The 17,788-nt window shown below is 37.7% G+C and overlaps 1 protein-coding gene across 1 annotated transcript; it reads right to left on the bottom strand.

Annotated features, from left to right (window-relative positions):
• Positions 1-155: 155 nt before the first annotated feature.
• Positions 156-6,526, bottom strand: LOC113107758 (F-actin-capping protein subunit alpha-1-like). The gene is made up of 10 exons (XM_026270457.1): positions 6,393-6,526; positions 4,491-4,554; positions 3,618-3,669; positions 3,443-3,506; positions 2,949-3,155; positions 2,765-2,844; positions 1,782-1,860; positions 1,628-1,699; positions 1,475-1,537; positions 156-1,357 (listed from the first exon to the last, which is right to left on the bottom strand). The coding sequence occupies exons 1-10, from the start codon at positions 6,429-6,431 to the stop codon at positions 1,217-1,219; spliced, it is 861 nt and encodes a 286-aa protein (XP_026126242.1). The 5' UTR covers positions 6,432-6,526; the 3' UTR covers positions 156-1,216.
• Between the last annotated feature and the right edge of the window lie 11,262 nt (positions 6,527-17,788).

Genomic DNA, 17,788 nt, shown 5'->3' on the forward strand with positions numbered 1-17,788 from the left:
TGTTTTTTTTATTTTTCTCTATGCATTTGATATTTTGACTAGTCCTCACCCTTAAACATCACTAGGAATAAATCTGTATAGATATCAGGCCCAAACACAATAAAGGCTCAGAAGTAACCATTTAGTCATTTTGGTGCCATTTACTGTGAACAGACATGTTTGCATGATTTAAAATCTGAAAAAATAAAGGTTATGAGACAGAGAATATGCCAGTCTTACAGGATGGGTGTATTTCACAGAGGATCTTTGATGGATGGAACAGTCAAGACAAACAAGGTTAACGTGAAAGCAGTGTAGCAGAAACATGCAAACGCAACACTGATGGAGCCCTCAGTACTCCTCTGGACAAGAGAGAGACTCAGATTTAATTTGTGAGTTGCGGATTTGTTGCAGACTGTGGATACCCTAAATGCATCACAAGTACCTGTAACAGACAGTCTAAACCTCTACATGTGAAGAAAATTCATCTGGTGTAATAATGTAACAATCAAGACTTCATTTGGATGCATTTGCTACCAAAGAGGGTTATCCATACATTTATTTATTCCGTCTTTTTGGGTTATTCAATCATTTTAGTTTAGCATACTGTGAGTCAGACAAATATACGGTGGGAGCAGTTAAGACAGATGGCCACTCCAAACCCAGACACAGAGCCCATTCCCCTCCTCTCCTCGCCTGACCTCATGCATTGCCTGTTACAGCCTGGACAGTTGAGAACAGGACAGCAGGACATCTCATCTCTCCAGGTTGTCAGTAGGCGGAGGAGGAGGAAGGTGGGAGTGTCGTCTGATTGGGGTTTGGAGAAACAGTGAGTGAGGCATTACTTATCCACCGTTTTGAAACACAAAAACCGTTTGCATGAGCATTGCAGCTGTCACAGTTCACAAAAAAGACAAAAATCAAAACAATACAAACTCTTTGAGGGACTTGCGAGCAGGTAAATGAGAGAAAAGCGACTATTGCAGATAATTTAGATCCACGATTTCCTCCAAGTTCTCATTTGAACCTCATCCACAGCTGAGACCCATCCAAGTCTATTAATGGCAGAAGGCTGAATGGAATCACATCCTCTTTTAAACAGAAAAAGTTTTTGACTTTTTTTATTTATTTATTTTTTTTCATTTTTGGGAGACTTCTTCATGCTGAGCGAACGCCGTGAGGTGTTATGAGCGCCGGCTCCGCACTTGAACAGAAGGAAGAGGAACCGGGTGGGTTTCTAAGCGTTTTGCATCTCTTTGCCGATCTTGTAGCTGAGGATCTTGTTCCAGTCGATCTTGGTGCGAGTGACGGGCAGCTGTCTGCGGAGAGCTTTGAAGGTGGTGTCTGACATTGTCTGGTAGTTCTCACTGATGGCCGTCTGGAGGGAAACATTTAAACAGCACAAATGTTACTGAATGCTGATCATCAAAATTAGGGATGCACGATCATATGAAATATTTAATATTCATCTTAATTCAAATTTACACATTTCTACCTGGTAATCGTTTTCAGCATTTTCAATGATTTTTACAAACTCCTTGGCAGTCTGGGTTTCATTCTAGAGAGAAAAGGGCAGGAATTCACTTCACTAAACTCTTACCTTTGGTTAATGTTTATGTGAATACATCTCTTTTTTTTTTTTACTCACATTCACTACAATGGATTCCTCCACCTCTTTATGGCTCACCAGTTGTACATTACCATCCTCATAATAATGTACCTGTAGGAAAACCAATTATGTAACACTTTACAAATGACAGTTTTTTTCCTCATGCCCACTATGCTAATCTGTCAGCTCTCACCTGGATCTTCAACACTCCCACCACCTGAGCTGATGACTGACTAACAGTGAACTTCCACTCTGACCTGCACCGGCCATTCCTGACGAGAGACAATCATCAGAGTCAGAGTACAATCAGATTTAGTCTTACTACAGAATCAGACTCCAGACAATGAACTGGACAATTCTAATGAAGACTGCAGAGACTCACACAAAGATTTCAGACTAACCAAATTAAGGAACGTGTCAAAAATGTAGCTCTAACTTGATAAGTGATATACAGTCACCTAATTATAACTGCAAAATAAAACATGGCAAGACTAAATCAGTTTTTCATCACCTTTAAGAGGTCCAAAAATGACAGCTGGCTGTACATAAGGCTTACGATTTAACAAATACACTACCATTTAAAGACTCAGGGTCAGTGGTTATATATTTAGGGGGGAAAAAAACAGCACTAAAGACTTTTGTTGTAAAGACTATACAATTATTTATATTACACACAATTTTCTAATAAAAAAAGAATCCTGAAAAAAAAAAAAAAAGACATTTTCATAAAAATATTAAATGTGACACTGAAGACCGAAATAATGGCTGCTGATAATTCAGATTTGCCATCACCGGAACAAATTACATGTAAAAATATGTTCAAATAGAAAACAGTTAATAATATTTGTAATTAAATTGTAAATAATAATTGTTATATGTAAAATATTACTGTATTTTGATAAACTAAATGGAGCCTTGGAGAGCATAAGAGACTTTTCAAAAAACATTTAAATTTTTAAATTACACTTTTTTTTTTACATTTAAATCTTATCAATTCCAAATGTTGTGTTAAAACCTAAATGTGCCAGAAATGCTGATTTAAATTATAATGAAAATGGCAAAGTTCTGTGGGAAATCAGTTGCCTGGGACAAAAGGTCAATTATATAGTTTAGCAACATTATACAAGTATTCCAGAGAGCTGGGTATAAAGAGATAAAGCACTGAACATTACTCACCAAAAGTTTTTGGGCTGGAACTGATGACCCTCAATACAAGCAATAATTGTTTGCTGTCCATCAACAGTCTTCCCATACACCTGCGGCACAAACATCAGTGCACATGACTTCACAAACAATGGCTGCAGCAAGTGCTAACAGTAAGAGAAACTTCTGTTGAGTTTCCCATAGGAAAACTGAGTACCGTGCAGACTCCAGTGGGATAGTGCTCTTTAACATAAGCACTGAGCGCTTCATCACAGGCGTCCCTCCAGGACCGGAGGGCAGTCTCTCCCTCATAGGGCTGAGGATCGCTTGCTTCCTTTCGCAGGTGATCGAAACGGAATGACACCCGCTTCCGTGGGTCGAAGTACCGTCCCTGACCCAGATCTCCATGCTCAGTGATCAGAACCTGCAGGAACAGGAAGTCCCTTCCTCTTTAGACAAAACTAATCAAACACAGATCTGCAGCAGCAAGCACTCACAGTCCAATGCTCATGCCTGTCCTAATCACTCACAAAGCACACAAAGATCTCCAGAGAGCAGTTTACAACCAGCTTGAATAAATAATGTCAATAGTGTGCTCTCTGTTCAAAACTAACACAGAGTATCATGGCAGCACAGGAACTAAACGTACATATACATTTCCAAAACCTACTGATATTACTACATCTGTGAGACTTCAAAACGTTAACTTACCGACTCCTCACTACCATCCAGTTTGACAGGAGTGAACTGATCCATGTTATACTGAGCAAAGGCACTGTGAGACAGAACAGAAGAATGCAACGTGAATCGTTCTTAGGAAAACAAACTTTCAACTACACACAGATGCATCTAGACATAACGTGACAAACAAGATCTGTATACTTACTGTGCTGCCCCTTCCCGGAGGAGGTTGTCATTGTTGAGGAGAAGTCGCACATCTACAAAAAAACACACAATCATTAAAAAAAATCAGTCACAAACCTAAACAAAAGTCTGATATAATATAAAATTGAAATCAGGTGTTTTTGATGAGCAGCAATGGGGCACCGCCAATGAAACTGCGAGAGAGCTATCCATTTGTGAAGCAGGAGCAAAGAAGAATCAAATCTCTTCTTGTGACTAGCACAAGTTTGTAAGAGAAAGATTGAGTGAGAACAAGAAACTGTACACAAGCTTGGGGCCAGTTCCATTTTTTCAAAGAAAAATATGCTCTTATGCTCACCAAGGCTGAATTTATTTAATCAAAAATACAGTCAAATCTGCAATACTATGAAATATCACCGCAAGTTTTCTTATTTAAAACATTTTAAAATGTAGTTTATTCCTATGAAGGCAATGCTGAATTTTCAGCAGCCATTTATCCAGTCTTCAGTATTACACCATCCTTTAGAAATCAGACAGTTTTTCTGCTTAATATTTCTGTAGAAATCATTATTCTTTTTTTTTCCATTTCAAAAGAACAGCATTTATTATATATTATAGAATTATATGTAACAATAAAAATGTTATTGCATCTTTGTCCAAAACAAAAATTAATATATGCATCTCATTTGCATTTAAACCGATACACTCGAAAACAGCTCTATTTTTAAACACACCCAAAAATGTAGATCTTCCAGCTCTTATAATAAATATTCTGCAGGGTATTTTGGGCTGAAACTGCACAGACACCTTCTGGGAGCACCCAACACCAATATTACTCCTTGTAAAAAGGGGCATAATAGGTGCCCTTTGAAGCTTAATGAAAAATGACACTCACCATTGAACACTTCATTGAATTCTCCAGGGGGAGCGTGGGTCACAAAGTTAGCTGCGATGCGGACCTGCAGATATAACATAATAAATTATGAGTGGGCACATATTTGCCTCACTAAAACACTATGGCTTCAGCACTACTGAATCACAGCCAGTTTCCAGCAGGTGACTCTAGAGATCAAGTTACCCCATTTACACAGACTCTGGCCTGTAACACTTCAAGAACACACACCTCTGAGTTCTCAACAATACACACAAGTTACGTGTGCACCTTTTAAAACCACATCACCACACTACTAAAAACCCAAAAACATCTCAAACAGCTTGTTCCGGTCCTCAAATATCCTCTCAACCTTTATGTATCAGACCAGGACTATTCCACGTCAGATCTGCCGTGCTCTGTTAAACTGATAGTTCATCCAAAAAAAGTATTTTACCCAAAACTATTTTAAGTACTTAAATTGTTAATATTTGAGATTCAAAATATTTGTGAATATATATGAAGATTATTATATAACAGTATAAGTGACTGGAGGGATCAGATCTCTCGGATGTCCTGGGAACACTTTGGGATACCCCAGGATAAGATGGAGGAGGTGACCAGGGAAAAAGACATTTGTTTCCTTACTCAGCCTGCTGCCACTGTGACCCTGTACACAGTGGTGGAAAATGGATGGATATAATAACAATTATTATTTAAAAAAACTATATTAATTAAAATAAGATACAATATCACTGTTTTAATATTTCACTGTAAAATAAAAATACATTTAAAACAACACTGGATACCATTAATTTTCATACAGCTAATGTCATTTAAACCCACCAAAAGAAGCTGTCAAGCACATATTTTTGTCCAACAAAACCAGTTTAATAAATATGAAAGGAAAGAGATTAACATAAAGAGAAGCATCTGGTAATCTGCCTAATGAGCATCTCCAGTGGCCTGGCTGGGGAAGTCAGCTGAGCCTGCAACGCAAAGCTCTGACAGTATGCAGAAAATGCTCACATGTAATTAAAGGGGAAGAAAATACGTGGCAGTTGAATGCAGCTTTTAGAAAAGGGACAGATGATGACGGGGACTGAACGAAACGGCACAAATAAATCAGAATCCACCAGTCTGCTCCATATAAAGCTCGAGACTAATGTCAGTGACAGACCATGTTAATTACAGTCTTGTGCTTCAGATTCAAAATATAGAAAGATGCAATTAAAAGCCAACGATAAACGAAACAGTACTTCGCAAACATTCTTCCTAACATCTCATTTTTGCTTCACTGCAGAAACAACACTGGGGTGTGTAAATGACGACAGTATTCTCAATTTGACTAAACTATCTCCTTAAACCAGCGTAGACTGCAGACTTCCACCTCCAAACACAGCCGCTCCTGCGATCGTAACTTCATCCGGCCGAGGCTCAGATAGCTGTCGTGTCAGGCGGAGCTGGCATCTGCTGTCCCACAAATGTGTAATTCTACCGGAGCACGGCCCGTTAAAGTTCTTCGGCTCGGTTCGGAGTGGGTGGATCTGCTGTGATCTATTTCTGAGCTCACTTTGACAGCTAATGTTACGTTATCTGCTAACAGCTGACGCTCACAACACTTCAACTCAAAACAACACGGCCACTGCGGCTTTAACGGACTGCGTGTTTCCTACTAAAACACTGCTTGTTATTCGGTGTACCGTTGTTATAAAGCCAGGTCTCTGTGTTTTACGGGAGTGCAAAGCTGCGATTTCACTTCCTCACAGATTAGCACACGGCTAACAGTTAACCGGCTAGGCAACCTCGCGCTCCTTCCGGGAACCAGTTATTCATCCTTCTGCACGCGGAGGGTTTCAATATAAAGACGTACGAGCGTGTGTACTTGGGCGGTTTGTAAAAGTTAATGTAATGTTTTATTTTTACCTTCTCCTCGTCTGAGAGCGGCTCCTCAAAGTCGGTCATCTTGGCTGTGGCGGAGCCTCACCCCGCGGCGCATGCTGGGTAGCGCGCGCTGTCACGCTCGTGACCATAATAGGGCAAAACGGAGTGCGAGCCACCGCCTCACGCAGCTCCTGCTCTCCTCTCCCGCCTCTGACAGTAAGCTCGCGGAGAGGATATACTCCCCATCCCACGACTTCCAGGTACACTTTCTAATGGGGATTTTGATTGACAGCGATGACTCGAATCTTTTGCATCAGTTCATAAAAAGATTAATTAAATGATTCGAGTAGTGGTCCTGTCTGTAAGTTATATTCTTATGCCAGGAGGTGGCGACAGGTTAATGTGGTTTTGGCACTGAATAATTCACTCAGCAGATTCTTTAAAAAAAGAAGTTGATCTAAACACATCTTCTTATTATTTTTCTTGTGAAAAATGTATTTCCAAAAAGTAACAAAATAATAATACTAAAAAACTGTATGTCATGCTAAATGCACTAAATCTACAGTCTGAAATATACATTTCCTGAGCTCTTTAAAATCTGAGGTAGCCTATACAGTTTTAATTTCCATCCAAGCTTACACACACACACACACACACACACACACACACCACGGTACATAGATACCATAACCTAACCCTAATAACCCACTTAAACCGAACTAAATGCTTTCTGCATTTGAATAATAATAATAACAATAAAGAAAAAAAGAAAAGTGGATGCCCTAAAAAAATAGGTTTTGTCAAATTTGTAAATGGTTTCATAGGTACATGTTATAATAGGGCTCCAGTAATGTTAGCCAAAATAGTAATTACTTTAAAATAAATGTTCAACAAGATAATTGACATATCCTTTCTGTGATTCTTCTGCTGTCCTACAGAGAGCAGCATTTCTCTTACATTTGATCTGCTGTTGGATGTTTATATGTAAAACTTTATTGAGCAGTAGAGGGCGCGATTACTCTGCCAAATATCTGTGAGAAGCACATTCACATCTAAAACCATAAAGGTGAAATCGCTGCAAGCCAAGACAACAGCATTCACATCTGGGGCCTGTTTTATTCTCAAGAATCTGACACAGATCTTCAAAATTCACTTATTCAAGGAGAGCTAAATTAAAAATGAGGTATTTTCTATTAACATTTCCATTTGCTGAAGTAGTTGCACAATGCACGCACATTTTGTAAGTGACTTTAAGAGTCAAATAAAAGCAATGTACATATAAATGCAAGCAGGACATTATGAAAGGAAGAGGATCTCAGGAAGAGGATGAGCCATCGAACTTCACTTTAACGCCCTGGAACTAAATGCGCTTGCCTGGAGAGAAGTGCACCACAGAGGAGCCTTTAGGCCCCTAAATTTCCCCCTTTCCCTCCTCTTCTCTCATATCTTCTGTCAGAGCCTGGATCTTTTAGGTTTCTTGCTTATAGCACCATTCCTATTAAATATACAATATTTCAAACTACTATTTAGAATTAAACAAAGCAAAGGCAAACATTACGTCCAGACTTGCAAATTCTTTCCACAAACTTTCAAACAGTTTTCAAACACGGACGTATGATGTCTCAACAGAGAAAAAGAGCGAAAGGACACAGGGAGGAATGTTTTTTATAGCCTAATAGTGTGCTGTGGATAGTCTCATAAGTTGAACACGGCAAAACAATAACTGGAACAAATGTGTGTGTGTGAGCTCTTGAAAGCCTTATCATCACAACACAGCAAAATAGGGGTAGTGAGGGACGAAAGAAGCGAGAGAGAAAGTCATCCATCACTAATGTGTCATCTCTTTGATCATAACCAACATTAGTGTCTATTGGTTTATATTTCTTGCATTTGTCTCTGGTATTTACCTCCCTCTCACTGAACTTTGCAGTAAAAAAATCTTGTGTGTGCGGTGAGGAAGCGAGGTGTGTTCCCACGACCTGTGTGTGTGGTAACCTTACCTCCCTTTGATCCTGCTTTGCCCTGATAAATTCTGCCTCACACACATACTTGGGACGGCACTGATGTGATGTGACAGTTGTTAAGGCCTCTCGCTTTGATGTGGAGGGATATGTGGAGGTATTAGCCCTTCTGTGATCCAATCAAACACGCACAGACCTCTTCCAAACCACACGCATGTGCTGTAACTGAGAAGCTTTTGTTATTTCACAGCAGAAGAGTCGGTGGATTTTGCTGCCTATTTTTCTGTGTGATTATCAGCTAAATTATGACTGTTTTCAAACAGGTTTCCTCTTTTAAACATCATTGGTCAACCAAATAGAAAAATTATAAACTGTGTGTGTGTGTGTGTGTATGTGCCCAACTTTTTTCGCCAGGTGAGCAGGAATGATAATTAAATATATATATATATATATATATATATATATATATATATATATATATATATATATATATATATATATATATATAAACACCATTCACAATAAAAAAAGAAAAGAAAAGATTTTAAGATTTTATTTTGCATCGGTTGATTTTTCATATGTTTCAGCATATCCCTCACTAAAAGTATAATTTTTGCAGGATTTTTTGCATTGTATTATTTGTTTGAAATGTTTTCAGCCTGTTCAGTTGTGTTGATGTAAAGCAGAGTGTTTCTTTGTCTCACTATCCTTCTCTCTGTCTCGTTCTGTCTCTGTTTGAACCTAAAGAGGTTGAGATGGTCCCAGTTGCACCAACAAGATGCCCCTTCTTTGCCAGAAGGCTTTATTTTCTATTTTATTTAACACAGAGACAAACAGTGTATGGAGACATTCAGTTATCCAGATGAAGTGTTCTGCGCTTTAGCGGATCAAGCACAGCTTATAAAAGATCTTCTTGTGGAATGGCAGACATTACTTTGTGGCTTTAAATGTGATGGGAATAACTATTAGTCGAGCTGTGTCACAACCAATTAGACTGGACTGCTAGATTCATCTCCACAGAGGAATTCTGGTTACGACTGAACTGAGGCTTCAGCACTAACACACACACAGTGAGGACAGTGAAAAATCCCTCAAGCAGGGGCTATCATTCCTCGAAACCCAGACAGCAACACAGAGACAGAGGAGGGGGACAGAAGGTCAGGTTTGTTTGACGGTAAAGCATCACAACACCCTGCAGTGTTTGTTTTTGCTGCTGGTGTTTTAGAGGGAAGAGCACTATCAGCATGTTCAGGTGTGTGTAGGGATGTTTATGTGTGTGTGTGTGTGTGTGTGTGCATGGTAGGTGGTGATGGTGTTTTGAGTAAACGACTTGGACTATTGTAAAGGTAAAGTCATCCATTAGTGACATCTGACATTTTATGATCATTTTATGGCTTTTTATATGCACAAAATACACAAAAACTTACAATATCAGACAGCAGAGACCCTGATGAGCCATAAAAACTTACAAATTAGATTAATTGAATGGAAAGAATGTTTGCTTTGTATCTAGATCAATATGAGTAATACAAGATTTACTTGTTTGTATGAGATGCATATAACAAATAAACAGCATCTAAATATGAATAGTTTGTGTGTTAGTTATACTTCAACCTAAATGTATTATTTACTTATATAAATATACTTATTATTTCATCTATTTTCAACATTTTTGTTTTTAATTCTAGCTTTTTTCCCCTTAATGTGTGTTTGTGTGTGTGTGTATTTAATCTTTACCTTAACTACCAATATATATATATACATTATATTTATACATTTTTATTTTTAGTCAATAATAACAACACTGGTCTTCAAAGAGTAAATGTGCTGTTCTCCTTCACACACTTTGTCTCTGTCTTATACGGTGTATCTTGTAAATACTGGAAGTGTTGGTTGCTGAAAAAGTGCAATTAAAAAAATGTATGAAATCTTTTTCTGAAAGAGCACTGGAAAAGGAACAAATGAATGAATCAAAGAGAAAATCATTTCAGGGAAGAAACAAAAATGCTAGACTCTTTTTTGCACAGAGTTCACTCTCTCATAGCTCAAGAGGATTTACTATGTTCTCGGGTATTTTCAATATCAACTTTGCCTCAGATGTTTCTCTTAGAAGGGAATTAAAGAACAAAAACAAATGAGTCAATTGTTGACTTGGTCTTAGAAGAATTTGATGGGAAATTTTGGTTCACACTGTGACTTTTATTTCAGACCTTGGTATGTTGGGGAATCTCTGAAAAATCTCTCGCTCTCTCTGAAAAATCTGTGATATTAAAAAGATGATTAAATTTTCTGTGGGTGTCAAGAAAGAGAGAGTGAGAACGATTATTGACAGCGATTTGTGGTGATGTTGCATATCCCTGTAATGTGATGTGATGTGCTGTTGTTTGCTCTAGCTGAGTGGGAATGTGTTTATTGAAATGTTTACTAAGACTTTCAAACATGCACAAACATCACTCTCTCCGTTTTCTCTCACTCTATTATGCTCTCAATATTTAGAGAAAACTCTTACATTGGAAGCACAGACATAAAGGCAGGTCTCCACACCTGTGTGAGAGATGCACAAGTGTTTAAATCTCATTCTCTTGACATCTCCGCCAGTCATTTGCCACACTCTCTCCGTCGCTTTCTCCCCTTCACATGCCATCTCTCTCTAACAGCTGTAGATGGGCAGAATATATGGCTATGTAAACACATTAGGAGTCTGTTTATGGCTGAGTAAACGCCTACAGTTTAAACATTTTTGAGAAATGTGATTCAAGAGCAAAAGAGAAGCGCTGTGAGACAGAGTGCCATTAAGGTGTCCCTGGCATGCCTGTTTATTTTGGATGGGGTGTCCTTGCCAGTGGACAACTCTCATCGGGGGTGAGGGGGGTTCGATGATGTCAGCTCTGAGATGAGGATGAGAAAAATGTCAAACAAACCAGGGAGCAAAAGAGAAGAACTCGGCTGTTACAATACTTGAGTGTGTGTGTGTGTGTGTGTGTTTGTATGCGTGCGTATGTCTACGTGTTTTGTATGCGCATTGGTTTATGAGTAATGCGATGAAAAACGTAGGAATTTAACAATTCTGGTTCTGATTCTACTGAATGATTCATTCTATTCTATTGGTTTTGAGAAATAAAGAATGGACGTTTCACGGCATTTAGGCTACTTCTTTAACCTGTTGTCAGATGATGAGGTTGTCTCTAATTGTTGAGAGAAATTGTTTATATTCATTTGCTCACGTTAAAAAAGTTCCTCGTTTTAAATGGAGGAAATCATGACCCATTCATAAAATGAATGTTCATTTCAGAATGTTTCATAATATTTGGAACATACTAATTTTACTAATGATTGTTCAGCTGACAAAATGGTTTTTTATTCCTCACAGTCTTGTTTTCATGTTAAATTGGTGTCTTGCTTGACAAAGGTTTGTTTCAGTTAGCAAATCACAGCCAATGATCCATTTGTGAACTGGACTGATCTGATTGGGGCTGTTTGCTGTTCAACCTACTGGTTCAGGTTTCCAGTCGAAGCGACTCTCTCGTTACAACACAATGATTCAATGATCCAGTATGACTGGAGTAACAGTAAGTAAAAAGGAAAGGAAAGGTGGTTTTTGAGTGTCTGTATTTGAATATTTTATCCCTGACCCCATAATCACTGGAACCAAATTTTGTGAAGTGTGTTCAGAGAGCATCGGTACATTTAAACTCATAGTCACTAAGCAACTTCAAAGGGCACCTGAATTATACCCCAGCCCTCTATCTGTCTGCTCTCTGTCTCACTCTTGCACACTCATACCATTCAGAGGACTGGAATCCCATGCATTTGACTCAGAGATCCTCAAGCCAGCAAGCAGACTCAGTACTCACTCATACATGTAATGAGATAATCAATATATCATAATAACATCATATACAATATCATAACCCAACTTGAAAGCAACATAAGGTGTTTCACAATTAGTAAAATCACAAGACTACAATACACTTACAAATGTTTTAAACTCTAAAAATACCTGCATATTCAAAGCACAATTAAAGTCAGATCAAATGTCTCAACCACTCAACTTTCCCTCAATTCAAATGCAAGGGTGACAAACTGCTTTCAGCTGAGTTTAAAAAATCTCAAATGGTGGGGTCAACCAAATATAAAGGGAAGATTATTCCATTTACACTATTGCCACTACAGAGAATGTTTTATCACCTATTGACTTATTATTATGAACAACCGAAATATATCCCCATTAAACTAATTATATGCACACAAATATCAAAACCACACATTTAAGTGATTGCACAGATACTGTGGAGTACCAAAGTCTGGGATCAATTTGAAGAGTTTTCCCCCGCACTGTATGTTTAAATCCTGTAAAAAAAAAAAAAAAAAAAGGATCCTATAAATCTAGTCTAAATTTAACTGAGTTTAAACAAATAAAAACAAATAAAACACTTAAAAACAAACAAATAAAAACTCTAATTTTTTTATTCAACCTTAAAATCAAAATGTTAAACTAATAATCAATATAATGAAACAATTGAAAATTATTTGCCCTCATGGTCTCAGACAGATTTTCACATTAATACCAAGTTATCTCATTTAATTGTAGATGCTACAGGAAATGATGATATTCACAGTGCTCAACTACATGGCACCTGCTGATTGGTTAATGTTGCATGCACAGCCATTCACAGCGCACTTTCAGAGTTCCTCTGAAACCCTCCAACTTCCCCAGCTCCACCTGCATAGATCTTCTACAGGTTAATATGCTATTGGTGCAGCAGTTGTATGTCTTTAATACTCACAGCACAGTATTGTATGTATAGGAAGTAGCAAGTTCAAGTACTTGCAGTATAGCAGTGGCAATAATTTACAACAACAGCAATAACCACCAGCACCAATTCAGCAATTCAGCAGCAGTGTAGAAAATCTATTCCGCTGAGCCCAAATACATTAACATTGTTATATCCATCACCACGCTCAAGCCTTGTCATGATAGAAATACAAATAGAGAGTTGTCATGATAGAAAAATACATTTACGTAATTAAATTCAACATAAATAACTGCAGAAATGATACTTGAAAACAGCAGTATATCTTTCATCAACAATGACTCATCAACAACTCATATGGTCAGTGAGTGCAAAGCTTTTGGTGAACAGATGTAAAGACAGCACAGGGTATGCCAGAATAGATAGAGCGGAGAGTAACAGGGCAGATCAGTTGAAGGCATTCTTGAGTGCTGACTCAGGGGGATTTGTAATGGACTCTATGTTCTGTTTTGTGGTCACTCCCTCTGGCCTTCCTCTGTCTGCAATCTTATAAACATAGGTAAAACCATAACGCTGCTCCTCCTACATATACCTCTCTATTTCACTCTATTATATGAAAAACCACACTTTGTATTTCACGACCCCAAACATGTGCAGAGGAACTTATGCATCAGATCTGGCAACTTTACGCACTTTTCCTACTACATTAAAGGAAGCTAATGTAATGTTTCTGGGAATATGACTTGAGATGAAGCAGCCCTCATACTAAACAGCCCCTCTTCTCCCTTAAATGCACTTACGGTAAATAGAGAGAAAAAGTTACAATTACCACAGATCAAACAGGTTGAATTATATGGAATGACTGTCAAGAATCAATTGTGCATAAATCAAAACCATATGTGTGATTCTAAAAGCCCCAAAAACCCTGAACGTAATTGTGATTTTATGAGCGATGGTTTCCAAAATCTACGTTTTACATTTGCTTTATTTGTTTGAGTACGACTCCAAAACGTATGACAGGCTTAGTCTTTCCATACCTATATTTGCATTAATGTATGTATATTTGCAATATTGTGAATAAAACCTCCATGATAAAGGTTCCCATGATATTGCATGTGAATTTCTATAGATTTTTCTATCATATCAATACGTAATCACCTATAATACTGAATTTTTTACCTATTCTATGTTCTATGGCAGCATGAATTCTTACCGACCTGATGAAGAGCTTCACCTTATGTCAGTCTGAGGAGGTGAATAATGTAGAGAATGATGTATGGAGAAAGGAAGAGAGGAACTGAGTGACATTAAGGTAAAATCTGATGACATGCAGGCACTCAGATGGACAAATGGTGTGTTGGTGTCACTGATAGTGGGGGGGTCTGTGATACTGATATCTTTTAGTCTGGGAGCAAGTGTATGTGCGCTTGCATCTTTCTCACCATCCTGAGTTTTGAGTCTCGTTCAGACCCCAGCATGCACTGGAGCAGGACAAGGTGACAGGAGAAGTAATGAAGATGAATGTGTATGTGAGTGTGTGTGTGTTTCTGTGAAGGCTGCTTTTCTGCTCAGATTAAGATCAGGGTTGCTGATAATAATGCCCGCCAGGCCACTCAGAAACCCAACACTCCTCTCTTCTCTTCTCTTTCCTCACCTCTCTTCATTCCCCCCTTTTCCCATTCCCTTCATCTCCGTCCATTCCTCTTGTATGAGTACAGGAATGAGCTTTTGGTTTCTGTCTACCTGTATAGTCTTTTCAATAGAAGTTTGCTTAACTGCAAATATTTCAATCAGTTTATGTACAGTATGTTGTATATATTTGTGGGAGAGTACTGTATGAGTCAGTGAGGTATGAAATAATCATACCATATAAAATTCTAAAATAAAGTTATGAGGAAAAAAAAAAAAAAGAAAAAAAAAAAACATTTGAAATGTTGCACTATTTTTGATAAAATGACAACAAATGTCCCCTAGTGACAAATCATAAAAATAAAAAAAAATCTTTCAGATCACAAACTTTTGACCAATAGTGTATTTGATGTTTGATATACAGTTATGTGGCCATGTCCACCAAATGTGACAAATGTCCGCTAATATTATATTTCATACCAACATCCATCCAACTGATAAATTTCACCTCATCAGAAACCTTTTGTTTATCGTTTACATAAAAACCATCTGTCATGACTCACTATGTTATTTTATTTTATTTAAATCCTGAGTTCTTCTTCATCTAAAAAAAAAAATTCTGATGGATGAAGTGAATAATAGAGCGCCGTATGAGATTAATCATTTGACCTTTTATTCGGTCTCTTCTCAGAACTGTCGGTGCAAATCCAAAATGGGCTTGAGAGTTGTCTGTATCACAGATTCTCTGAACCAGGTTTCATAAATCACTGCATAAAACCTGGACCCTAAACAGGGTCATGCACCTTCTCATCCGCCAGTGGAATTAGGGCAGACCCAAGCAGACCACTCAGGGCTCAGATCGGTGGCATTTGTCAGATACCATGCTGTCTATTTATTTGCTGGTAACATGTGGCTGTAGGCAACACTGATCTCTCTCTATCCCCGTTTCTATATCTCTCTATCAGCACCCTTATCCTCTAGGGTCATATTAAGTGTGTTTAAGGCCACTGTAAAATGGCCTGAATTATCATACTGTAACGATTAGTAATAATGGCCCACAGCTCATTCAGGGCAATCTGAGAACTGTACCACAGCCTTATTGTGCACATCTGCTTCCCTATGAGATTATACTATACTTACAAAACACACATTGTTTGACAGATTACAATACTTTCACTTTTACCAATATGTTTTCGTTTGCTATTATCATCAAGCTACAGTCATCACCTATGTGTCAAAGTGTGCATGACACAACGCGTAAGTGGATATCTGAATGATTAAATAGACATTGTACACTACCTTTGTCTTTTGCAGCAATTGCACAGGGTAAAGACCAGTTCTGACTGACGTGTATAGATACTGAATGAAGCTGAGCTACACTCACATTATCTAGATAGTAAAGTGCATGTAAATGCAAGTAAACTGGTAGCCTATAGGCTGTTAGAAATAAAGTTGGTACCTTTTCATAAAGTACACCTTTGTACCAAAAAGGAGGATTTTGGAACATTAAAGGTTAATATATACCTTTTAAACAAAGATTATGGTCACATTAGCAAAATTTTGTGAAATATTGCTTATAAAAAAGTTTTATGTTTGTTGTGGATAGTGTAGCAGTTTTCGGTTGGTCAATTCACTTGCCTGTATTGAACACAATGAGAAATCTGCATGGGAAAATCTTTTACCTTCGTCTGAAATTCCTAGATGTGTAGATTTCCATTAAAGTGACTGGATTTCACTACTGACAATTCACTCAACGATGGTAAATGTGAATGCAGTTAAGCAGCATTTCTGCTGTATAACAGGCTTTATACAGAAAATAAAGTTATTTATTGTCAAAAAAAAAAATTGTATTTCTTTTGATAAATGCCATAAATCATGAAATGTTCTCAAGAGCTGTTCACTGAATGTTATAATGAAATTGCCTATTGTAAAAACATTTTTCCAATAAAAGCAATTCTTCTGAAAAAACGTGTTGTAGCTAATCAAGGAGAGAAGATTGTAGGACTTGCTATGGTTAGAAAACAAACTGAAAATCACAAGCAGACACAAGCCCCACAGTGACGGAGGCCTGTTTAAAGATCCCTCTGCCCTGTCATTAAAATAATCAGCTCATTATTGGACAGTTCATGTTGGTCATTGGTCTCGTTTTGTAGAAAAGGAGGCCCTTTTATTGAGCAGTGCTTATGTCTGAGATCTCTCTTAAGATACACTAATGCAAACTCTGATTTAAACTAAGGGGTCAATTTCTGGATGGTTAGCATGCCCCCTTGAAGGAGTAGTTCACTTCTAGAATGACAATTTCCTAGTAATTTACTCACCCCCATGTCACAATGTTCATGTCTTTCTTTCTTCAGTTGAAAAGATTGTTATGTTATTTTGTTCTTTTTTTTTTTTGTGGGAAAACAATCCAGGATTTCTCTATATAATAGACTTCAATTGTGGCCAGTGGGTTGAAGGTCCAAATTGCAGTTTCAATGCAGCTTGATCCTACCCGAGGAATAAGTGTATTATCTAGCAAAACAATTGCTCATTTATAATTAATCATTTAGCAGACACTTTTATCCAAAGCGACTTACAAATGAAGACAATTAAAGAAATCAAAATCAACAAAAGAGCAATGATATTTAAGTGATATAAAAGTGCTATTTTTATATATATACTTTGAGAATAGAATTAGAATATAGAGTTCTAGAGTTAGAGGGTCAAATGAAGATGGAAGAGATGTGTTTTTAGTTGATTCTTGAAGATGGCTAAGGATTCAGCTGCTCGGACTGAGGCCAGGAGGGAACATTTAATTTCTGTAAAAGTGGTTGTGTGCCTCTTTGGGATTGCACAATAAAGCAATGTTTACTTTTTAACCACAAAATGCTCATTTTGCTCTAGGTCAAATTTGCTCATTATGTAATTACATTGGAAAGGTCACGTGGAAGCACCAATCCAGTTTTTACAAAGTGAACATGCAAAGAAAGTCAAACGCGCTTTACAAAAAAAGTGAGGACACACATGTGCATCCCAGAGCTAGTGCAAGATGAGCATTTGTGGGTAAAAAGTATATAAATGTTAATTTTTTAATGAAAATTATAGTATGTTTCAC

The sequence above is a fragment of the Carassius auratus genome, chromosome 8 (genome assembly GCF_003368295.1).
Source record: "Carassius auratus strain Wakin chromosome 8, ASM336829v1, whole genome shotgun sequence".
Lineage (NCBI taxonomy): Eukaryota > Metazoa > Chordata > Actinopteri > Cypriniformes > Cyprinidae > Carassius > Carassius auratus.

Bases quoted from the DNA above. Each gene is read 5' to 3' on its own strand.
- LOC113107758 (XM_026270457.1), bottom strand. From the start codon at position 6,431: ATGACCGACTTTGAGGAGCCGCTCTCAGACGAGGAGAAG. The intron at 2,845-2,948 runs GTACTCAGTTTT...TTTGTGCCGCAG, and splicing joins ATCCCACTGGAGTCTGCACG to GTGTATGGGAAGACTGTTGA. The intron at 1,861-2,764 runs GTGAGTAATGTT...GTCTCTCGTCAG, and splicing joins TTCCAGCCCAAAAACTTTTG to GAATGGCCGGTGCAGGTCAG.